Consider the following 26,291-nt stretch of genomic DNA (forward strand, 5'->3'; position numbering starts at 1 on the left):
GGGGGGGGGGGAAGGGACGAGCTGGGCTGGTTTTGGGATGCAGTAGGGGGAGGGGAGATTTTGAAGCTTGAGAGGTCCACATTGATACCATTGGGCTGCAGGGTTCCCAAGCGGAATACGAGTTGCTGTTCCTGCAACCTTCGGGTGGCATCGTTGTGGCACTGCAGGAGGCCCAGGATGGACATGTCGTCTGCAGAATGGGAGGGGGAGTTGAAATGGTTCGCGACTGGGAGGTGCAGTTGTTTAGTGCGAACCGAGCGTAGGTGTTATGCAATGCGGTCCCCAAGCCTCCGCTTGGTTTCCCCGATGTAGAGGAGGCCACAATGGGAACAGCGGATGCAGTATGCCATATTAACAGATATACAGGTGAACATCTGCTTGATGTGGAAAGTCTTCTTGGGGCCTGGGATGGGGGTGAGGGGCAGGTGTAGCACTTCCTGCGGTTGCAGGGAAAAGTGCCGGGTGAGGTGGGGCTGGAGGAGAGTGTGGAGTGGACAAGGGAGTCACGGAGAGAGAGTGGCCCCTCCAGAAAGCAGATAAAAGGGTGGGGAGGGAAAAAAAGTGTCTTTGGTGGTGGGGTCGGATTGCAGATGGCGGAAGTGTCGGAGGATGATGCGTTGGATCCGGAGGTTGGTGGGGGGTACACGAGGACAAGGGGGATTCTGTTTTGGTTGTTATTGCGGGGAGGGGGTGCGAGGGATGAGTTGCAGGAAATGCGGGAGACACGGACGAGGGCATTCTCAACCACTGAGGGTGGGAAGTTGCAGTCCTTGAAAAACGAGGACATCTGAGATGTACGGGAGTGGAATGCCTCATCCTGGGGGCAGATGCGGCAGAGGCGAAGGAATTGGGAATAGGGGATGGCATTTTTGCAGGAAGGTGGGTGGGAGGAGGAGGTGTATTCTAGGTAGCTGTGGGAGTCGGTGGGCTTGAAATGGATATCGGTTTCCAGGTGGTTGCCAGAGATAGAAACAGAAAGGTCCAGGAAGGAGAGAGAGGTTTCAGAGATGGTTCAGATGAACTTAAGGTTGGGGTGGAAGGTGTTGGTGAAGTGGATGAACTGTTCGAGCTCCTTGTGGGAGCACGAGGCGACGCCGATACAGTCATCAATGTAACAGAGGAAGAGGTGGGGTTTAGGGCCAGTGTAGGTACGGAAGAGGGATTGTTCCACGTAACTTACAAAGAGGCAGGCATAGCTTGGGCCCATGCGGGTACCCATGGCCACCCCCTTTGTCTGTCGGAAGTGGGAGGAATTGAAAGAGAAGTTGTTGAGGGCGAGGACGAGTTCGGCTAAACGGATGAGGGTGTCATTGGAGGGGGACTGGTTGGGCCTGCGGGACAGGAAGAAGCGGAGGGCCTTTAGGCCATCTGTATGGGGAATGCAGGTGTATAGGGACTGGATGTCCATGGTAAAGGTGAGGTGCTGGGGACCAGGGAATTGGAAGTTCTGGAGGAGGTGGAGAGCGTGGGTGGTGTCACGGACGTAGGTAGGGAGTTCCTGGACCAAGGGGGAGAAAATGGAGTCCAGATAGGTGGAGAAAAGTTCAGTGGGGTAGGAGCAGGCAGAGACAATGGGTCGACCAGGGCAGTCAGGGTTGTGGATTTTGGGAAGAAGGAGATAGAAACGGGTGGTGCGGGGTTGGGGAACGATGAGGTTGGAGGCTGTGGGTGGGAAGTCACCTGAAGCGATGAGGTTGTGGATGGTTTGGGAGATGATGGTTTGGTGTTTGGGGGTGGAGTCATGATCAAAGGGGCGGTAGGAGGTGGTGTCGGAGAGTTGGTGTCCGGCCTCGGTGACGTAGAGGTCAGTGTGCCATACTACAACTGCGCCTCCCTTGTCCGCGGGTTTTATGGTCAGGTTGGGATTGGAGCGGAGGGAGCGTAACCTCTTTGTAGGTTACGTGGAACAATTCCTCTTCCGTACCTACACTGGCCCTAAACACCATCTCTTCCTCCGTTACATTGATGACTGTATCGGCACCGCTTCGTGCTCCCACAAGGAGCTCGAACAGTTCATCCACTTCACCAACACCTTCCACCCCAACCTTAAGTTCACCTGGACCATCTCTAATACCTCTGCCTCCTTCTTGGACCTCTCTGTCTCCTTCTCCGGCAACCACCTAGAAACCGATATCCATTTCAAGGCCACCGACTCCCACAGCTACCTAGAATACACCTCCTCCTCCCACACACCTTCCTGCAAAAATGCCATCCCCTGTTCCCAATTCCTTCGCCTCTGCCGCATCTGCCCCCAGGATGAGGCATTCCATTCCCGTACGTCTCAGATGTCCTCGTTTTTCAAGGACTGCAACTTCCCACCCTCAGTGGTTGAGAATGCCCTCGACTGTGTCTCCCGCAACTCATCCTTCGCACCCCCTCCCCGCAAAAACCACCAAAACAGAATCCCCCTCGTCCTCACGTACCACCCCACCAACCTCCGGATCCAACACATCATCCTCCGACACTTCCGCCATCTGCAATCCGACCCCACCACCAAAGACATTTTTCCCTCCCCACCCTTATCTGCTTTCTGGAGGGACCACTCTCTCCGTGACTCCCTTGTCTGCTCCACACTCCCCTCCAGCCCCACCACACCTGGCACTTTTCCCTGCAACCGCAGGAAATGCTACACCTGCCCCTACACATCCCACCTCACCCCCATCCCAGGCCCCAAGAAGACTTTCCACATCAAGCAGATGTTCACCTGCACATCTGCTAATATGGTATACTGCATCTGCTGTTCCCATTGTGGCCTCCTCTACATCGGGGAAACCAAGCGGAGGCTTGGGGACCACTTTGCAGAACACCTTTGCTCGGTTCGCACTAAACAACCGTACCCCCCAGTCGCGAACCATTTCAACTCCCCCTCCCATTCCGCAGACGACATGTCCATCCTGGGCCTCCTGCAGTGCCACAACGATGCCACCCGAAGGTTGCACAAACAGCAACTCATATTCCGCTTGGGAATCCTGCAGCCCAATGGTATCAATGTGGACCTCGCAAGCTTCAAAATCTCCCCTCGCCCTACTGCATCCCAAAACCAGCCCAGCTTGTCCCCACCCCCCTAATCTGTCCTTCCTCCCACCTATCCCCTCCTCCCAGCTCAAGCCCCACCCCCCATCTCCTACCTACTAACCTCATCCCACCCCCTTGACCTGTCCGTCTTCCCTGGACTGACCTATCTCCTCCCTACCTACACTCACCTTTACTGGCTCCATCCACGCCTCTTTGACCGGTCTGTCTCCTCTCCACCTATCTTCTCCTCTATCCATCTTCTATCTGCCTCTCCCTATTTATTTCAGAACCCCCTTCCCCTCCCCCCCATTTCTGAAGAGGAGTCTGGGCCCGAAACGTCAGCCTTCCTGCTCCTCTGATGCTGCTTGGCCTGCTGTGTTCATCCAGCTCTACACCTTGTTATCTCAGATTCTCCAACATCTGCAGTTCCTACTATCTCTAAGGCATTTAGCATGTTGGCCTTTATCGGTCGAGGCACTGGAGTGGGTATAGGAGTTGAGATGTTATGTTAACAGTTGTATAAGCTGTTGGTGAGTCCTCACTTGGGAGTACTGGGTACAGTTTTGGTCACCCTGTTATAGGAAAGACATAGTTAAACTGGAAAGTGTGTAAAGAAGATTTATGAGGATGTTGCCAGGACCAGTAGGCCTGAGTTATAGGGAGAGGTTGGCCAGGATAGGACTTTATTCCTTGGAACGTAGGAGAACGAGGTGTATAAAATAATGAGGGCATAGATAGGATGAATGCACATCATTTTTTCCCCCCCAGGGATGGGGAATTGAAAACTAAAAGGGCATAGGTTTAAAGGTGAGAGGGGATAGATTTAAGAAGGACCTGAGGGGTAACTTCTTCATGCAGACAGTGCTGTGTTTCTGGAATGGGCTGCCAGAGGAAGTGGCTGAAGCAGGTACAACAGTAACATTTTAAAAACATGGGAACGGGAAATGCTAACCAAGTGGGCACCACGATCAGCATGGACCAGTTTGGGCCGAAGGGACTGTTTCCAAGCTGTATTGCTCTGTGACTATGACCTGCTAAATTTCTCCAGCATTTTGTGTTTGCTGTAAAGAGACAATGTAGTCTTGGGCATACGGAGTGATGTTTTTTCCCTCATGCCCAAATACAATCAATCAATCAGTTTGCGTCCAGATTACATGCATTTCTGGAAATTCCAGACCTAGCAAGGCAAAACTTCACAGAAACTGAAAGCCTGAAATAGCGGTTAAAATATGTCCTCAGAGCTTCATAGTGCCTAGACAAGCTATGTTATCAAAAGCAAAGCAAAAAAATTGAATCATCTCTAACTTTATTCCCACATGCAGGAATTCTTCCTTTTGTTTAGAAACAGATGCAAATAAAGAGCTGAAAAGGACAATGCAGTTTACCTAGCTGTTTAAACCCCATTAACCACTTTTAAAAGCAGAAATCACAGGAAACACTCGGCAAGTCCAACTGCATTTCTGGAGAGTAGAACAGTTAATATTTCACGTCAATGAACTTAATGAACTTAATTAATGAACTTAATGCCCATAGACCTGAAACTGTTTCTCTTTCCATAGATGTGCCTTGACCTGCTGAGTGTTGAAAAAAACATTTCAAGTTCACATTGTAAGGATCTGCAGCACTTTGACAGGAGGAAAAACAATCACCTACTCTTCCAAATATCTATCAACTGAACTATTCAATTTCTTCTAACTTATTTGGCTCCACTGAATAGTCTGTCACAAATGTGCATTAACTATTTTATGGCAGAAGTGACAAAACAAATCTATTCTCCTTACCCACAAATCTGGTGGTCAGCTTATAATCAGTCATTTATTTCCTTTATCTATTCAGCATAAAACGTAGTGAACCAGAAACCAAGCTTCACACAAAATTGTGGTTAAAGTATAAAACTAGCTACTCTTCCCGCAAGCTGATATACAAAACAATACACAAGTGAAAAGCACTCAACTGATTATTACAAACCTAATTTTTCCCTGTTCTGTCAAATCACCATCACTATGCAGTATTGCGGTTAACAGTCTCAAGGTAGAGGTTCCTGATTTATTTACATTGGTCCTCATTCCCATCAACCACCGTACCATCATCTTCATGGCCTGTATCTGTAAAATAAAGAAATCAACTTTGAAACATTTAAAAATAGGTGAGCTCAAAGTGTATTTTTGCACTTCAGGCGGCCTTGCTGCCTCACAGTGCTTGCGACCCGGGTTTGATTCCACCCTCGGGTGCATGTGCAGACTCCACACAGACGTTCTCCCAGTGTCTGCATAGGTTTCCTCCAGGTGCTCCAGTTTTCTGCCACAGTCCAAAAGATGCACAGGTTAGGTGGATTGGCCATTCTAAATCGCCGAGTGTCCAGGGATGTGCAGGCTAGGTGGATTAGCCCTGGGAAAATGCAGGGTTACAGGGATAGGGTAGGGGGGTGGGTCTGGGTGGGATGCTACTCAGAAGGTCAGTGTGGACTTGATAGGCCAAACAGCCTGCTTCTGCACCGTAGGGATTCTATGATTTTTTTCTGCACATCTTTAACTGTGTTAAATAGTTTCCGCAAATAAATTAATTTCCGTTCAATGATGTATTCCTTTGTGTTATTTAGATCCAATGGACATTCAGAATTATATATGTGGTTGATCCTGCAGATTGTTGGAATCATTGTACTGAGTTATTTGCTACACATTTCAACCTATCTTTACTGGTGACCGTTAATTGATTCCATTTGCACTTATCTCACATAATAACCAGTCTGAGGCTCAAGCATTCAGGCAGGTGAATACTCCTTAATGTTTGAAGAGACATTCAATTAGTATGTTTCTTACATTCAAACCTAAACACCTCAATCTTGATTTTTCAGTACAGCAGGTTCTGTTTAAAAAGGTAACTTCAATGGTCTGGCAATTGAACCCAAAGAGATCTAAACAGGTCCAAAAGAAAAACTAATAATTTTTTCCTCTATATTGTTAAGCTTGAATTGCTTGATCTTTAAATCCAGATCAGAATGATAAGATTACATTTTTGGACTGGCCCACATAGGAACAAAATTGTACTAATTTTTGTTTGAAACAGGTACTAATAAGGCGATATTGCTGAGCAACTGCAGTTATTTCTACAGAAGCAGAGGTGTGGCCTTATTGAAAGAGAATGAGAATGAAGTTATTAGGGCAGGTTTGAGGACATTAAGAATTGAAAAATTCAGAGTTTGCAATAATTATGCCCAGTAATTAGAAGTTAATTGTAGCTTGTACAGTTGTGATTCTTCCCTCACCAGGAGAGGTGAGGGTCTAGTGGTATTGTTGCTATAATTAGTGCAGAAACTCAGGTAATATTTTGCGGGCCTGGGGTTTGAATTCCACCACAGCAGATGCTGTAAATTTGAATTCAATAAATATCTGGAATTACGAATCTAAGGATGACCATTGTCATTTCTTGGAAAAAACGTCTGCCATCCTAACCTGCTCTGGCTTACATGTAACTCCAGACATGTCAACTGCCCCCTGAAACTGCCACTCAGCTGTACCAATCACAATGAAGTCTCAACAAAGAAATAAAACCCAACAGCCAAAAGTAGCCATATTGACCTGCAAAATCCTCCATGCTAACATCTAGAGGCTAGTGCCAAAATTGAGAGAGATGTCTCACAGACAAATTAAGCAACAGCTTTTTAAGGCATTCTCAGAATCACACCTTAGAGACAATGGCCCAGACACCAACATCACTATCCCTAGATATGTCCTGCTCCCACCGACAGGACAGACTCAGCAGAGGTGGCAGCACCACGGTCTACAGTCAGGAGAGTGTTGCCCTGGGAGTCCTCAAGTTGATGCTGAACCCAATGAAGTCTCATGGCATCAGGTCAAACATGGGCAAGGAAACCTTCTGCTGACTATCACATCCGGTCCTCGCTCAACTGATTGTTCTGTGCTCTACCATGTTGAGCAATACTTGGGGGAAGCACTGAGGATGGCAAGGCCACAAAATGTACTCTGTGTGGGGGGCCTTAATGTCCACTAGCAAGAGAGGCTTGGCAGCAGCACTGCTGAACAAGCTAGTTGGGTCCTAAAGGATACAGCTGCCAAACTGTCTGACAGGTGAAGGAATCAACAAGAGGGAAGAACATACTAGACCTCATCCTTACCAATCTGCTTGCCACAGATGGATCTGTCCATGACAGTAAGTAAGAGTGACCACTGCACAGTCCTTGGGGAGATGAAATCCCATCTTCATGCCGAAAATACTTTACATCCTGTTTGGCACTATTACCACACTAAATACGGCAGATTTCGAACAGATCTAACAAGTCAAGACTGGGCATCCATGAGATGCTATGGGCCATAACAGCAGCAGAATTATACCCTGGCACCTCATGGCCTGGTATATCCCCCACTCAACCATTACCATCAAGCCAGGGGCTCAACCCTAGTTCAACGGAGAGCGCAGGAGATCATACCAGGAGCAGCACCAGGCATACCTGAAGATGAAGTGTCAACCTGGTGAAGCCACCAAATAGAACTACTTGCATACCAAACAGCATAAACAGCAAGTGATAGATAAAGCTAAGCGATCTCACAACCAACAGATCAGATCTGAGCTCTGCAGTCCTGCCACATCCAGTTGAGAACAGTTGTTGACAACCAAATAACTCATTAGAGGTAGTCTTGCCACGTGGAGTCATGAACAGTGGAGGACAATTAAAAAGCTCACCGGAGGAGGCAACTCCACAAAATATCCCCATCCTCAATGATGGGAGAGCCCAGCGCATCAGTGCAAAAGATAAGGCTGAAGTATCGCGACAATCTTTAGCCAGAAGCCAATGATCAACCTCGGCCTCCTCTAGAGGTCTGTTCCATTGGACAGAAGACATGAAAGTTTGTAAACACGCACCAATAGATTCAAGAACAGCTTCTTCGCCACTGTTATCAGATTTATGAACAGACCTCTTATTCATTAGAATTAATCTTTCTCTGCACCTTCTCTGTAGCTGTAACACTATATTCTGCATTCTGTCCTATTACCCCGATGCACTTATGTAAGGTATGGTTAGCCGGCAATACAATACTTTTCCATGCATCGCAGTACATGTAACAATAAGTCAAATCAAAATAACAGATGTTAGTCTTCAGCCAATTTGAGTTACTCCACGTACTAATCAAGAAACAGTTGGGAGCACTGGATACTGCAAAAGCTATGAGCCCTGACAACATTAGTAGTGCTGAAGACTTGTGCTCCAGAACTTGCTGCACTCTTAGCCAAGTTGATCCAATATGGTTACAACACTGGCATCTATCCAACAATTTCAAAAATTGCCCAGTTATTTCCTGTAGACAAAAAGCAGGAAAAAAATCCAACCTGGCCAATTACTGCCCCCAGTCTACTCTTGATTATCAGTAAAATGATGGAAGGCTTCCTTGACAGTGCTATCAAGCAGCACTTGCTTAGCAAGAACTTGTTCACGGATACTCAGTTTAGATTCTGCCAGGCCACTCTGCTCCTGACCTCATTATAGCCTTGGTTCAAACATGGACAAAAAAGGTCTGAATTCCAGACACTAAGAGAAAATGGCAGCCCTTGATATGTTGCGAAGCTGGGTAGAGTATTTGTGGATTGGGAGGCAGGACGTTAGAATTTAGTATTTGTAAAATGCTAGGGGGAGGAAAGCATTGAGTGGACCTTTTAAAATATTGTGCTTTTTCCAATATGGAGATGTCTGTGTGCAGCTTGAAAGTTTTCAAGTACAAAGAGCACCCAAATTGAAACATTTGTATCCAAAGGCGATACCGTTAGCAGGCGAAGCAGCATTTTACCAAGACAACAGGTCTTTGAATTCAGCCAATTTGAACCCAGCACTTAGATACTAAAAACCTATCAAATTTGAATCTGATGGTTTTGACAATCTCAGGACCAATCAATTGTAAAAAATTGATATGTCATGAGGGGTATAAAAGAAGGGGACAGTTTGAAAATCAGCAGAGCTAACTGCCATTTGCTGGAGATAAGAGCTCTCAGCTCTTAGAAAGTTCCATCTATTCACAATGGTACCACAGCACTCTTAAGCTAAGATTCCTAGCAGAAGAATTCAGAGAAAGTATTCCTGACAGGAGAATTTGTAGAGAAGACAAAACATTTTGGAAGACGTAACCTGGCTGTAATTTTGAAAGACCAAATTCTATTGTTTTGTTATTTAAGTCGGACTTGTATTTATTAGAACAGCATACCATTAGAATCTTGCATTATTTGGGAATAGTTAATAGTTAGAAGGGATTTGTTGGTTTTATTAACAGTTTAGTAAATTTGTTCACTTTTAGAGTTTGATAAATAAATTGTTACTTGTTGATTGTAAAGCAAGTGACAGCAATTTATTTGATTTAAGCACCACAAGTTGCAGAAAGACAGGTTATACCCTTTTCACACTTCTTTTAACACATGACAGGGCGAGGTACTCCTTTTGGGAGTTTTAGTTTTGGTTTTTTTTTTGGGGGGGGGTGTCAATCTCTGTTTCATAACAGATGTCAAGGCAGCTTTTGACCAAGCAGGGCATCAAGGAGCCTTAGCAAAAAACTGAATTGATGGCCATCAGGGAACAAATTCTGCTGGTTGAAGTCATACCTGGCACATAGGTCAGTCAGGTCAGCTCCAGGGCATCTCTGCAAGAGTTTCTCAGGTTTGTGTTCAAGACGCAATCATCTCCAGCTGCTATTACTTTCTCTCCATTAAAGATCAAAAATGGGGTTCACCAACCATTGTATAATGTTCAACATCATTCATGTCCAAATGCAACAAGACCTGGACAATATCCGGGCTTCTGCTAAAAAGAAGCCAGTAGCATTCGCTCAATGTTAGGCAACAGCATTATCACCACTTCCTCTTGACATTCTAATGGCATTAACATGATTGAATCTCCCATTAACATTATGCAGGAAATTACTGTTGACCAGAAACTGAACTGGACTCACTATATAAATACATTGGGTACAACAGTGGGTAAGAAGCTAGGAATACTGCTGCAAGTAACTCACCTCCTGACACCTCAAAGCCTTTCCACCATCTACAACATGAGTGCCTGGATGGCTGCAGCTCCAGCAACAATCAGGAAATTGGACACCATTCAAAACAAAGCAGCCCACTTGACAAAAAACCAGAAGAACTGCAGATGCTGTCAATCAGGAACAAAAACAGAAGTTGCTGGAAAAGCTCAGCAAGTCTGGCAGCATCTGTAGAGAAAAATCAGGCACATAGGTCAGTCAGGTCAGCTATAAAACTTTCCGGTCCAAGGACCCTTCCTCAGAACTAGTTTCCTCAGGAAGTTCTGAGGAAGGGTCACTGGACCCGAAACGTTAATTCCGATTTTTTTCTGCACAGATGCTGCCAGACCTGCTGGAGCTTTTCCAGCAGCCCACTTGGCTGTTTGTAGACACAGTGCTAATCACACCGCCACCAATACTCAATGGACACTACTGCTACTACCGACAAGATGCAATGCAGAAATTTGCCACAGATCTTTAGACAGCACCTTGCAAACCCAAAACCACTTCCATGTTGAAGGACAAGAACAGCAGACACATAGGAACACCACCATCTTCAAGTTTCCCTCCAGGGCATATACCATCCTCACTTGGAGACAGATCACTGCTGCTGGGTCAAAATTCCAAAATGCCCTCTCTAATGACATTGTGGGTCTACCCACAACTCGGACTGCAGCAATTCAAGAAAGCTGCTCACCACTGCCTTTTCAAGGGCAACTCAGGATAAGTAATAAATGCTGTCCCAGCCAGCGTTGCCCACGTTCCATGAGTGACTAAGAAACACCAATGCCCTGTATAATAGGGGAGCAAATAGATCTATTTTATATTCCATTCCCCTTCCAATAGACAGCAACATTCTATTTGTTTTCTTTATCATTTGCTGTTGCTGTGCACGAGCTTTACATTATTTGGTCGATCAGGGCACCCAGGTACCTCTGCACTATACAGACCTGAAATCTCCACTGAATTAAATAATACACTGCTTCACTATTCTTCCTGACAAAGTGTAGAAGTTCATATTTTCTCACATTATACTCCACCTGCCAAATATTTTCCTCCACTCACTTAACCGATTCATACCACTCTTCAGACTCCTTTTGTGCTTTTCACAACTTATTTTGCCAACCCCCGGTCAGCAAATCTATTTGATTATTTGGAAGAAGAAAAAAACCCGAAAATGACCCATTAGAAGCACTATTTCCTAACCAATCCTCTGTCCAGACTATTATATTACCTGTAATGCCACAGACACTTATTTTGCACTAAAATCTTTGAAGTAGCACTATGTTAATCTGTGTTCTGGAAATCCAAGTACAGCACATCTATTTATCCTTATTTTTGTTCGTTCAAGGAGTGTGCAGCTGCTCCTGGGATTGCTATCTTAAAGATTTATTATCAAGTTGTTTTTACAATTATTACACTCATATTTTACTAACAAAATTTTTATTCATTTTCTTTCATTAACATTCAAAAAACCAAATAAATTTTTTTTTTTTTAAAAATGACCTTTTTTGAAACAGGCTTTTAAGGGTATATGGTGAACAGCTGACGTTACTATAGTCTAAATTCAGAAGTTTTAAAAAGTCGATGTGTTTTACAGGGTTTTTTCACATTGTTAAAATCCTTTCACAGTGAATTTTTTTAAAAAAAACATTGCAAAGATTGGTTGCAAAAAACGAAAGTTTTTTTTGATAAGAAACCGTTTCCTCATTTTGGGGAGTCCTACACATGGTCAGCTCTGGAGAAAACTTTTCTTTCTTCGAGGAATTTATTGAAGAAGAGTCGTTTTTATTCAGTTAATCAGATAAGTGGTTGATTTGATTGAAGTTTTGCAGGTTTGATACAGATATTTTTAATTTCTTCCATTTTAAGATTATTTTCTGTAGGTAATGAAAGGTGGTTCATTTCAAATAAAAGATGTTATTGAAACTTCGTTTTGGGTCCTGTTTACCACTAAAGGAATACATTACTGCTGTAATTAGAGAAGATATTTCTGAAAAATCATCCAGTGAAAATATATGGGTAGAAATTACAAATAAGAAAGGAAAGATCACTTTGGTGGATTTGTACTTTAGGCTCCCCAACAGTAAGAGGAAAATTAAGAAACAAATATGTAGGGAGATCTGATATATTTAAGCGTAATAGAAGGTTGTAGTAATGGAGATTTTAAATTTCCAAACATTGATTGGGGTTACCATATAGTGTTAAATGTTTGGATAATGAAGAGTTTGTCAAATGTGTTCAAGAAAATTTTCTTTACCAATACTAGAGACAGAGTAAAACTAGACCTTCGTTTGGCAATAAGGCAGGGCAGGTGACTGAAGTAAAAGTGGGGGAAACACTTTGGGTCTGGCGATCATAATTCTATTAGTTTCAAATGGCTATGGAAAAGGATAAGCCTTCTGTAAAAGTTAGTTTTTAACTTCAGTAAGGCAAATTCTAATGGTTTGAGACAAGGACTTTCAAAAGTTGAATGGAGTAGACTGTCCGCAGGCAAAAGGACATCTAACGAGTGGGAGTTAGTCAGGAGTGTGATGACGAGAGTTCAGAGGCATTTTGTTCCTGTTTGAGTGAAGGGAAGGGCTGGTAAGATTAAGGAAGAATGGATGATCAAAGAAATTGAGGCTCCAGTCAAGAATGAAAGAGAATCTTATTTTTAGATATAGACAACTTGGTTCAATTGAATTTCTTAAGAATCCCTTTACATGTTTTATACTGATTTGAGAGAGAAATCAGGAAGGCAAAGAGGCGATATGAGACAGCACTGGCACGTAAGGTTAAGGATAATCCATAGAGATTCTACAAATACATTTAAGAGCAAGAGGGTAACTAGAGAGAGGGTTGGGCCTCTTAAAGATCAAGGAGGTTGTGTTTGTGTTGAACTCCAGGAGATGGGAGAGATATTAGATGAATATTTTGCATCAGTTTTTACTGGGGAGAAAGAAATGGTGTCTAGAGAATGCAGGGAAATAAACTTTGATGTTTTAAGAACAGTTCACATTACAGAAGTGGAAGTTCGGAACGTCTTAGGGAACGTAAAGGTGAATAAATCTCTGGCACCTGATCTAACGTACCCCAGAACGTTGTGAGGAATAAAGGAGGAAATTACGAGACCCCTTGCAGAAATATTTGCATCAATAACTATGGGCGAGGTTCCCGATGACTGGAGGGTGACCAATGTTGTACCTTTGTTTAAGAAAGGTTGTAAGGAGAAACCCAGGACCTGTAGACCTGTGAGCCTGACTTTGGTTGTGGGCAAATTGTTCATAAGAAATAGGGGTAGAATCAGGCCATTCAGCCCATCCAGTCTTCTCTGCCATTCGATCATTGCTGATATGCTCCTCACCCTTGTTTTTTTTTCTGCCTTCTCATAACTCTTCAACCCATTACCAATTAAAAATCTGTCTAACTCCTTAAATTTACTCACTGTCCCAGCACCCACCACACTTGTTTTGGTGTAGCAAATTCCATGGATTCACAACCCTTCGGGAGAATTACTTTCTCCTCTGTTTTAGTTTAGATTTGCTACCCATTATCCTAAGACTATGACCTCTCATCCTAAAGTGCCCCATAAGAGGGAGCATCCGCCCCACATCTGATTTTACCTATTCGTTTTATCATTTTGAGTATCTCAATTTGATCTCCCCTCATTCTCCTGAATTCGAGAGTATAGGCCTAAACTGTTCAATCTGAATTTGTACAACAAACCCCTCATCTCTGGGATCAATCTAGTGAACCTCCAATGCCACCACATCGTTCAAATAAAGGGACCAAAACTCTGCACAGTACTCCAAGTGTGGTCTCACCAATGCCTTGTATAGTTGCAACAATACTTCCTTACCTTTTTTTTTATATTCTATTCCTTTAGCTATAAAAGCCAACATTCCATTCGCTGCCTTTATCTGCTGTACCTGCATGCTAGTTTTCGGTGACTCGTGAATGAATACACCCAGATCCCTTTGCATCGGGGTACCCTGAAGTCTCCCCATTTAGATAGTTGGTCACTTTCCCATTTTTCTGACCTAAGTGCATGACCTTGCACTTATCCATGTTAAATTCCATCTGTCACATTTTGGCCACTTGCCTAACCTATCTATATCCATTTGTAAGGTTCTTATTTCCTCATTGCTATTTACCGTCCTACCTATTTTTGTGCCATCCACAAATTTTGGTTATAGAGCCTTGTACCGCTGTATCCAAGCTGTTAATGTAGATTGTAAATAGCTGGGGCCTGAGGACTGAACTCTGTGGCATCCCACTAGTTGCTTCTTGCCATCCAGAAAAAAACCCACTTATCCCAACTCTGACATCTGTCTATCAGCCAGTCATCTATCCAAGCTAATAAATTACCCCAATCCCATATGATCCAACTGTGTGAATTAACCTTTTGCGCAGCACCTTATCAAATGCTTTCTTTAAGCCCATATATATTACATTTACAGGATCCCTATTATCCACTTTGCCAGTTACATCTTCGAAGAGCTCTCACAAAATAGTCAAACATGATTTGCCCTTCATAAAATCATGCTGACTCTGATAGATAGCATTTTGACTTTCCACATGTCCTGCTATTGCCTCCTGATTAATTTTAACACTTTGCCCACAAGAGATATTAAACTAACTAGTCTGTAATTTCCCACAAACTGCCTACCTCCCTTTTTGAATGGGACGCTACATTGGCATTTTGCCAATCCAATGGAATCTTTCCCATGTCCAGGGATTTTTGGAATATTGTAACCAATGGATCCATGATCTCTGCCGCCACTTCCTTTTAATACCTCAGGCTGTAGGCCATCAGGCCTGGGGGCCTTGTCTACCCTCAATCCTAATAGTTTGAGTATGGTTTCCCTATTTATGTTGATTGTTTTAAGTTCTGCCCTTTCTGTTGCCTCTAACTTGTCCATTTCAATAGGAATGGGCACTATTGTCCTCCACAGTGAAAAGTGAGGCAAAGTATTGATTTTTAGCATCTCTCCCATTTCAGTGTTCCCCACTATTAACTCTCTGGTTTCATCTTCTAAGGGACCAACATTCACCGTAGCAACTGTCTTCCTTTTTATATACCCATGGAAGCTTTAGCTGTCCTTTTTGATATTTTATGCTACTTTTCTTTCATAATTTATCTTTGTTCTTTTTATTAATTTTTTAATATCCCTTTGTTTATGTTTCAAAGTTTCCCAATCTTCCAGCCTGCCACTGGCCTTTGCAATATGGTATGCCTTAGTTTTTGATTTTTTAAAAAATTGTCCTTGACCTCCGCGTTTAGCCATGCATTTCTGTTTTTTTTTAAACCCCCTCCTCCCACCTTTCTTCCTCACTGGGATATATTTTAGTTGCGAGGAATTGAGTAGTTACTGAAACAACTTCCACTGTCTTACCTTTTGGCCTTCCTGCCCAATCTACTTGGGCCAAATCTGACCACCTGCCTTTGTAATTTCCTTTGTTAAATTGCAGAACACTACTTTGGGGGTGAGAAAGTGGAGTCTCAAACTGAGTTTTGAATTCAATCATACTATGGTCACTACTCCCTAGGGGATCCTTAACTATGATGTCATCAATTAATCTCTCCATTTATTCAATACCAAATCCAGAGTCGCCTGCTCCCTGGTTGGTTCCACAACATACTGTTCCAAGAAACAATCTTTAAGACATTCAGTGAACTCTGCCTCCAGGCTACCCTTGCCAGTTTGATTCTTCCAATCCACGTGCATGTAAACATCACCAATGATTATTGTCGTACCTTTCTTGCAAGCCTGTAATACTTCCTGGTTTATACTGTGCCCTGCAGCGGAACTGTAGATTGCTCTACTCTACCAAGTACTTCTTCCCTTTTGCTATTTCTTATTTCTATCCAGACTGACTCCACATCTTGATCTCCTGTGCATATGTCATTTCTCATTACAGCACTGATCCCTTCCTTCACCAGCAAAACCCTCTCATTTTCCTTTCAGTCTATCTTTCCGAAATGCTGAGTACTGTTGGATATTCGATTCTCAAACCATGTCTCAGTAATTGCTACCAAATTGTACCTTTTTTGTTTTTATTTGCGCCATTAACTCATTTAATTTTGTTTCAAATGCTTCATCCATTTAGATAAAAGCTTTTATGAATTTGTTATACTGGTAAATTTCCTTACCTTTTTTATTATTCCTTGGTGGATAAAGACATTCACTTGTTCTGTCCCTCATCTCTTTTTATTGTCTGGTAACCATCTGCCACAACACTAACCTGCACTCTGACTTCCTCCTTTAATTTGGAATTTCTAATCTACACCCCCCTGCCATTAGTTTAAGGCCTGCTTACAGCCCTGGTTATGCAATTCACTAGTACTCTGGTCTCCAGCACAATTCAGATGAAGACCGTCCCATTCGAACAGGTTCCATCTTCCCCAGTACTGGTGCCAATGCCCCATGAATTCAAACCCATTTCTTCCATGACAATCTTTTTAAGCCATGTGTTTACCTGCATTATCTTATGATCCTGTGCCAATTAGCTTGTGGCTCAGCTAGTAATTACCTTTTTTGGTTCTGCTTTTTAATTTAGCTGCTAGCTGTTCATACTCCCTTAGCAAAACCTCTGGTCTGGTTTTATCTATGTCGTTCGTACCTACGTGGACCACGACAACTGGATCTTTACCCTCCCACTCCAAGTTACTGTGTAGCCAGATGAGCTATCCTGAACCTGAGCACCAGGTAGGCAACACGACCTTCGGGACTCTCGATCCTGGTCACAGAGAACCGTCTCTATACCCCTAACTATACTATCCCCAATTACAACTACATTTCTTTTCTGTCCTCCTATGTGAATGGCACTCTGCACCGTGGTGCTATGGTCAGTTGACTCACCCTTCCTGCAGTCCCCATTCCCATCCACACAGAGAGCAAGACTCTCGAACCTGTTGGATAAGGGCTGAGACTCGTGTAACTCTACGCCTGGATCCCTCTACCTACCTCACTCTCAGCTATGCCTTCCTGTCCCTGACCGCTGGCTGAATTCATGGTAGTTAGTTTAAGGGGTGTGACTGTTTTCTGAAACGCAGCATCCAGGTAACTCTTCCCCCTCCCTGATTGTTACAATGTTTGAAGCTCAGATTCTAGTTCACCAGCTCTGAACCAGAGTTTCTTGAACAACCAACATTTACAACAAATGTGGTCAGGTGGGAACCTCATTGGGGTCCACTAGCTCCCACGTTATGTAGGAATAATACATCTCCTGACCCTCCATCCTTATTTAACTAGTTTTGAATTTGGTTTATTTAAATTTTTAAACTTTTTTTATATCTCTTTTATTATCGCATCCTGAACACAAGTTTTATAACCAACAGTTTAACAGATTCAATTTAACACAGATTCAAATTCCCTACTTAGCCAATCAAATCACAGCCTACCTGTGATGTCACTTTTCAGTCCCACTCCCACCACCCCAGGCTACCCTTGAGTTGTTGGAGGTGATTATAAGAGGATTTATGGACATTTAAAGAGGCAAAAATTGTTCAGGGATGGTCAGCATGGTTTCATGCAAGGAAAATAGTGTCTCAAAACTTTACTGAGCTTTTTGAGGAAGTTACCAAAAAGAGATTGATAATGGCAGAGTAGTAGACGTTATTTACTTGGATTTTAGTAAAGCCTTTGACAAGGTTCCGCGTGGTAGAATAACTAGTAAAGTTAGGTCACACAGGATTCAGGGTAAGCGTGACATTTGGATACATAATTGGCTTAACAGAAGGAGAAAATAATGGAGGAGGGTTGTTTTTCAGACTGGGGCCTGTGACCAGTGGTGTTCCACAGGGATTGGTTCTGGGTCCTCTTTTGTTTGTCATTGATTAAAAATGATTTGGATGAAAATATAGAAGGCATGGTTAGTAAGTTTGTGGTAGACACCAAGATTGGTGGCACGGTCGACAGTGATGAAGGTTTTCTAAAATTACAGCGGGATTTTGACCAAATGAGTCAATGGGCTGAAAAATGGCAGATGGACTTCAATGTGGATAAATACAAGGTATTGCATTTTAGTGCAACAAACGAGGGTAGGGCTTATACAATTAATGGTAGGGCCTTGAAGTGTTGTAGAACAGAGGAGCCTAGGGGTGCAGATACATAATTCTTTGAAGATTGCGTCACATATAGACAGGGTGGCTAAAAAGGCATTTGACACGCTTACCTTCATTGCTCAGTCCTTTGAATACAGGATTTGGGAAGTCATGTTGAGGTCGTACAAGACATTGGTGAGGCCTCTTCTGGAATACCGTGTCCAGTTCTGGTCAGCCAGTTATAGGAAGGGTATTAATCAGCTGGACAGGGTTCAGAAGAGATTTACCAGGACGTTGCTGGGTAAGGAAGGGTTGAGTTATAAAGAAAGGCTGGATAGGCTGCGACTTTTTTTTAACTGGTGCATAGGAGGTTGAGAGGTGACCTGAAACTAATTTATAAAATAACAAGAGGTATAGTGTCGATGGTAGTTGTTTTTTCCCTCGGATGGGGAATTTCAAGACAAGGGGACACATTTTTCAAGGGGAGAGGAGAGAGATTTAAAAAGAAAACAGGCGGCATTTTTGTTTTTTTTTTAAAAACACAGAAGGTGGCTCCTGTTGTGAACGAACTTCCTGAGGAAGTGGTGGATACCGGTGCAATTACAAGGTTTAAAAAATATTTGGGTAAATACACGAATAGGAAAAGTTTGGAGGGATATGGGCCAGGAGCAAGCAGGGGAAATTAGTTTAGCATGGAATTATGTTCGGCATGGATTGGTTGGACCAAAAGAGTCTGTTTCTGTGCTGTATGACTCGGACTCAAATTTGTCAAACAGTATTTTCCTTCCACAAAATCATGTTGACTCTGCCTGATTATGCTGCCAGACATTTTCTAAGTGCCCACGACAACCTCCTTAATAATAGATTTCTGTATTTTTCTCCCATGATAGATATTAACAATAAACCAGCTTTTGTTTCCAACTTTCTGCCTTTACACCCCCAGCCTTGATTAGAGAAGTCACATATTCTGATGAGAGCGTTCCAGAATTCAGAGAGTTTTGCAAAATTAACATCAATTCATCTATGATTTCAACAGTCACTCTCAAGACCCCTGAATTCCAGGCTGATGTCAATCAGGAGCTGGCAGCTGATCAGCTTTTAGTTCTAATAATTTTCCCAGCACATTTTCCTGGTGATTGCCACTGTTAAGTTCCTCCTATCCTTTTACCTCCGTAGTCATAACTATTCCTACAAAGTTACTTTACAGTGAAGATAAATGCCAAAATCTTCCATTTCTCAATTTACCATTATTCACTCCACAACATTCTCTAGAAGACAAACATGCAGCTTACAGACTCACTTCCTTTTTGAATACCTGGAGAAAAACTCTTCCTATCTAGAAATATTTCTAGCTAGCTTTTCCTCAAAGCTGAATTTCTCCCTCCTTACTTACACTTTTCTTCCATTCTTAGTATTCTATCCAATCCTCTGATGGGTCACTCATCTTTGCAGAATTATTTACTTCCAAAATTTATTTGTCATTTGATACCATCTTCAACTTCTTTGGCTCGATTCAATAGGGCAGCCATCCCTTAGAAGTCTTTTCCACTGGAACTTAAGTAATTTAAGATATCAGCTTAAGCATTTGTCAATACATCTCTATTGACCTGGATCACAACCTAACTATTCAGTACACTGTAACTGTCTCTGTCTGTATGGCCGCATAATAGCCTTATTTAAGTTTAAAACACTAGCTTCTGATCCACTCTGTTCTCCATCAGACAAAATGTGATACGCTGTCATGTTATGATTACTGCTACTAAAACGAATCTTCAGTGAGAGGCCAATAGTTAACACTGTCTCATTGTACATTACTAGATCTGATACAGCCTGATCTCTGCTGGGCTGTAGAACATGTTATACTAAGGAATTATCTCACAAATACTGAACATAAACCGATCTCTCATGCTATCCCTGTCCATGTGGTTCATTCAGTTTTTATGCAGATTAAAAAAAATACACATTAAAATGCTGTATCTTTATTACAAATCCACATTATTAAAAACCATGTTATTATACATACCCAGTGCTACTCAGTGGTAAATGTTAGGGAACCTAGATGTGATTCATTTCTACGCAAAACAATTTACATCATGATCTCCAAAATCAAAGTCATCTCTCGACTGGACCAATGTCATGCTTAATCACAGAGTTACTCCTCCAACTTGTCCTAGTTTCCCATCTTCCTTGGAATCATAAATGTTCACATGTCAGACTTAGAAATCTTGCAGCCAAGTTTCTACAATGGCTACTTGCACTGTCAATTTATCTGCTTTGTACACTATACAAATTCAGAATTTATTACCAAGGTAATCTCTAGCATTAAGTGCTGGTACACACAGGTTTGTGTGCTCGGCCTCTTCCTACCATGCCCCAATTATTATTTCCCTTATTGCCATCTTTATCTCTTGCCTATTCAGTTCACGATATATCTTTGCAAAAATCGATCCCTTGCTCCCACTATTTAGTTTGAAGCTCTTTCTGTTGCCCCAGTTGTACAATCATTAGTCCAGCTCAAAAAAAGTCCAATGGTACAGATCCCATTTTCCTCAATACTGGTGCCAGTATCCCATGAACTGACTCCCATTTCTCCCAAACATATCTTTGAGCCAAACATTTAACTTCTGACTTGATTTAATCTATCTCAATTTACTCATGGCTTCGTTAGCAATCCTGAGTTTATTACCTCTGAAATTCTGTTTTGTTAAGTTAGCCCCAGACGCTTGTATTCCTTCAGTCAAATCTCTTGGTAGTCCTACTTTGTCTTGGTACCAAGATGGACCACAGTCACTGGATCCTCTTCTTCCCACTGCAGGTCCCTCTCTAGCCCAGAATCATTACCCAAAACTTTGGCAGCAGGCAGATAACACAACCACTTCAACTCTTGTTCTTAGTTGCAGAGAATTCTGTTGATTCTGACTATACTGTCACCTGCTGCCACTATATTCTAACTAATTCTCCGTTCTTGAGTGGGCTCTTGTACACAGTTCCATCGTCAAGTTTGCTTAACCATTGTGCAGCAACCACTTTCATCCAGACAGGTTGAAAAAAAGCTCAAAGCTACTGGACAAGTGCAAAGGCTGAGGCTCCCTCCATTTCACCGCCTCACCTGCAGTCGCACCAACTTGTACCTGACCATTAACCAAATAAGACCTTATCCTAAGAGGGCGCACCAATTCTTAGAAGAAAAAAGTGCCCAGATAACTCCGATCCAATCCTGACAGGTCAGTGAGTGCAATCTGGCGTCCAGCTCAAACACTCAGCTGAAGCTCAAGCCAGATGCACTTAATGCAAGATGTATTTGATCTAGATCAGACGTGTAACAAGGCGGACCCACTGTCTGTAGTTACGACACATCTTTGCTGTATTTCAAAACAAAATTAAATTAAGTGCTAAACCTTTGGAATCCAATAGACCATCACCTCCATGCCATTTCTTACTCCAAAGCTGCTTTCCTTCCTGCACTGTTTCAACTGTCTTCACACTTTCAGACACCACATTTTTGTTAAGTCTAGGTGCCGAAATTCCTCCATTATAAATTACTTTTTCCATATCTACGACAGCACTGATTAAATTCTCTTAACCCAAGCACTGCTCCCAGAAAGCACTCAAAATCCTTCGCAAAAAGTGTTCCACACATGAACCACTCTGTATAAAAACAAGACATGAGGGGCACTTTTTTTTTTTTTTTTTTTTTTTTAAAAACTGTCCTCTCACCTTAAAAATATGCCATCCAGTTTTGAACTACCCCACCCTAGGGTAAAGACCTTTGCTCTTTACCTTAACTATGCCCTTTACGATTTTAAATTTCTATGAAGGTCACTCCTCAACCTCCTACACTCCACTGAAACAAGTCCCAGCCTATCCAGCCTCTCCTTATTACTCAAACCCTCCATTTTAGAACACCTTGGCAAATCTTTCCTGAGCCCTCTCCAATTTCGACTCATAGTCAGAGATATACAGCATGGAAACAGGCCCTTCAGCCCAACTTGCCCATGTCACCAGTTTTCACAATTTAAAATAGGTTCATCTGCCTGCATTTGGTTCATATTCTTCCATACCTATCCCATCCACGAACCTGTCTAAACGTTTCTTAAATGATAAAATTGTACTTGCTTCCGCCACTACCTCTGGTAGCCCATTCCAGACACTCACCACCCTCTGAAAAAAAATTGCCCTTCTGGACTCTTTTGTATCTCTACCCTCTCACCTTAATACCTATGCTCTCTAGTTTAAGACTCCCTGACAATGGGGAAAACCTGCTAGCTATCTACCTTATCTATTCCTAAAGTAAGTAATTAGGTGCTGTGGGTCTGGAGCCACATGTTGACTTTACCAAGATTGTAAGGATGGCAGGATTATTTTTCAAAAGGCTATTAGTGAACTAGATAATGTTGTGTAGCAACGGACAATGGTTTCTAAATTTAATTCGACATTCATCAATTGATTTCAAATTTCATCACCTATCTTCCGTAGGGATTCAAGAACCTCATCAGGTATTAGCTTGGGCCTCCGGATCAGTGATGCAGTTACAATGGATCATTTTTAATCACATTGTTCTTGCAAAAGAGAAGGCAGGATATCATTAATTCTCTAGCATTCTAATTGGGTGATATAGTTGCCAAAGCTGAATAGCAAAAGGTGGTTATAAGACTGGCTTCAGTGGCTGGTGTATGAGGTTTAAATGAAATGGTTCAATGTTGCATACAATTCCCGAGCGCGCGGTTGTGCTGCTGGGTGAGTGATAGGAATGCGGTGCAGCACTGAGCTGCAGGAGGGTTTTGGGATACAATGAGTTGGCAATTTGGTGTGAAAATGTATTTACTGGCCTTGCTGACCCACAAGAATCTGTCAGATTTCATGTGATGCTGCTGTTTGATCCTTAGGTTTGGATTTGGACATTAACTTCTGTAGCAAATTGCTCCTACTCCCTTCCGAAGTTATTTTTCAAATGATCCTGGCTTCCGCGTGGCACCATGATATCTCTTGCCCCGTCCAATTCCATCACTAGGAAAGGAGAGGACAGATGAGGAATAGTCAGCATGGCTTTGTGCATAGGAAATCGTGTCTCACAAATTCGATTGAGATTTTTGAAGAGGTGAGCAAGACGACAGAAAGGGAAGTGCAGTAGATATTGTCTATATGGACTTCAGCAAAACCTTTGACAAGGTACCGCATGGACAGCTGTTTAGTAACGTCAGATCATATGGGATCCAGGGAGGGCTAGCCAATTGGATATAAACTTGTCTTAGCAGCAGATGGACTGTGGTGGTAGAGGGTTGTTTTTTGAGACTGGAGGCCTGTGACCAGCGGTGTGCTGCAAGGTTCAGTGCTGGGTCTGCTGTTGGTTATCATTTATATAAAACAATTTGGATAAGAATACAGGAGGCATGCTTAGTAAGTTTGTGAATGACACCAAAACTGGCAAAATAGTAGATAGTGATGAAGGTTACCAAAGATTACAAAGGGATCTTGGTCAACAGGGCCAGTGGGCCGAGGAATGACAGATGGAGTTTAATGCAGATAAATGAGGTGTTGCAGTTTGGTGAGACAAACCAGGGCAGGTCTTACACATTTAACGATAGGGCCTTGAGGAGAGTTGTTGAACAGAGAGACCTAGGGGAAAGTGGCATTACAGGTAAAGAAGGCATTTGGTACGCATGCCTTCTTTGGTCAGAGCATTGAGTAGAGAAGTTGGAACGTCATGTTGCAGCTGGATAAGACATTGGTAAGGCCACATTTGGAGTAATATATACAATTCTGGTCATCCTGCTATAGGAAGGATGTTATTAAAATGGAAAGCATGTAAAAAAGACTTGAGGATGTTACAAGAGTGGAAAGTTTGAGTTTTAAGGAGAGGTTGGATAGATTGGGACCTTTGCCCCCCGGCCTTCCGATAACATGGTGACCCGAAATGCACACAGTACTCTAGAAGAGACATCACGAATGCCCTGTACAACGTCAACACGACGTCCTAGCTCCTATATTCAAAAGGTCTGAGCAATGAAGACAAGCGTGCTAAACTCTTTCTTAAATACCCTGTCTACCTGTGATGTAAATTTCTAAGAATTATGTACCTGAACCCCTAGGGGTATCTGTTCTACAAACACTACGCAGAGACCTTCCATTAATTGTACAAGTCTAGCCTTTGTTTGTTTGACCAAAAGGCAATATCCTGCATTAATCCAACTTAAACTGCATCAGCCAATCCTCAGCCCATTGACCCAATTGATCAAAATCTCTGATTCGAGAACTGAGACCAATGCTTTACAACAGCAGTCAACTACTTCCAGATGCCATTTAAAAACTGAGCCAAATTGGCTGAAAACTAGTTTCTGTGAAGTCAGGGTCCTCCGGACAAGTGATGAAATATTGCTCAGTATTTCTTGTTAAAGATGGTTCAAGGCTTCAGTCTTGTCTATTCTGTGCACATGATTCCCCTTGTGAATATACTGGCTGCAATTTTAAATGGGGTGACACTGGGAAACTGGCACATAAAGTTTGGAATAATGAAGCTTGGAGTTCTGATTTTAAGATTTTTACCTACTTGCTCATGACCACACCCCGCCTTTTTACCAATTAAAACTCTAATATCCTTGTTAACTCCCCCTTGCATTCACTATAGCCAAAAACAGACAGAAATAAACAAGAGATAGTAGGAACTGCTCATGCTGGAGAATCTGAGATAACAAGGTATACAGCTGGATGAACACAGCAGGCCAAGCAGCATCAGAGCAGCAGGAAAGCTGACATTTCGGGTCTGGACCCTTCTTCAGAAATGGGGGAGGGGAAGGGGGAGGGGGATTCTGAAATAGAGAGGGGGGAGGCAGATGGAAGGTGGGAAAAAAGGAGCAGATAGGGAGAGGAGATGGACAGATCAAGGAGGCGGGGATGGAGCCACTTTGGCATCCTTAGAAGAGGCTTGGTGGGGTTAAAATTGATTCAGAAGTAGTAGGAACTGCCAATGCTGGAGAACCTGAGATAACAAGTTGGCATCCTTCGTTGCGTTTCCCGCAAGGAACCCTGCAGCCCAATGGTATCAATGTGGACTTGACAAGCTTCAAAATCTCCCCACCCCCGACCTCATCCCAAAACCAGCCCAGCTCGCCGCCGCCTCTTTGACCTGCCTGTCTTTTCTCCCATCTATCCGCTCCTCTCAACACAACCCCAACCCCAACCCCAACCCCCAACCCCTGCCTACCGGCCTCATCCCCGCCTCCTTGACCTGTCCGTCTTCCTTTGACTGACCAACCCCCATCCTAACTCCCCACCTACACTAACCCTTACTGGCTCCATCCCCACCTCTTTGACCTGTCCATCTCCTCTCCATCTATGAACTCCTTTTTTCCACCTTCCATCGGCCTCCCCTTCTCTCTATTTATTTCAGAATCCCCTTCCCCTCCCCCATTTCTGAAGAAGGGTCCAGACCCAAAACGTCAGCTTTCCTGCTCCGTTCATCCAGCTGTATACCTTGTTACCTCAGATTCTCCAGCGTGAGCAGTTCCTACTATCTCTTGTTTATTTCTGTCTGATTTTGGCTGTAGTGAATGCAAGGGGGAGTTTACAAAGATATGAGTTTTAATTGGTAGAGTTATGTCAGCGAATCTGCAGTTTGCCTGCAGTTAGAATCTATTTGCAATAGATAACAATTCCTGTTAAGCACAAAAACCTGATCCACACCAGTCTGGCTCTAAAAGGCAGGCAAAATTAGGAAATCCTGCATACTTTTTAAAAAGCTTTAACTTTTGACAACTCCAGCAGCAGCAGAACATAGCCTCTACCATACTACCCCAGTGAGGCATAACACAAATGCTTCTGTAAAATACCCAAAACACACCCTTGGTACAGTACTCACATCAGAGTCCCTGTTTCTAAAACCTCAATACGTTACTTGATATATTCTCGTGGAGTTATTCATGCACCCAACTTCAACATGGTCACCTTCACATAAACTCTTAAGGGTTTTATCCCAACATCTCTGGTCTAGGAATTCCACTAACTCATTACAATAATAGGAATCAGAGGGCAGCTGAGGGTCATCACAGCAGAATTCTTGGAGACATCGCTACAGTCATCACGACTGTACAGCAGGTCAGAGAGAACCTGGTGTCATGGTGTGGTTGAACCTAAAACACTTCATTGGTGTTTCCCCTCTTCCCCTTCCCCTCCTCTGACCAAAGAAAAGGGCTCTGTGAGGAGGATGACTGGCAAGGCAAAAGTGTACAAGG

At 43.0% G+C, this 26,291-nt stretch overlaps 1 protein-coding gene across 2 annotated transcripts in view; it reads right to left on the reverse strand.

Moving 5' to 3' along the window:
* The window catches only part of pds5b (PDS5 cohesin associated factor B), a 229,822-nt gene that overhangs the window by 57,557 nt on the left and 145,974 nt on the right, over positions 1 to 26,291 (reverse strand). For both annotated transcript variants that reach the window (XM_048598139.1, XM_048598140.1), the window contains one exon: positions 4,984 to 5,120. In XM_048598139.1, coding sequence (XP_048454096.1) covers positions 4,984 to 5,120 — 137 coding nt within the window. The remainder of the gene's footprint in view (positions 1 to 4,983; positions 5,121 to 26,291) is intronic.

The sequence above is a fragment of the Rhincodon typus genome, chromosome 6 (assembly GCF_021869965.1).
Source record: "Rhincodon typus isolate 14 chromosome 6, sRhiTyp1.1, whole genome shotgun sequence".
Lineage (NCBI taxonomy): Eukaryota > Metazoa > Chordata > Chondrichthyes > Orectolobiformes > Rhincodontidae > Rhincodon > Rhincodon typus.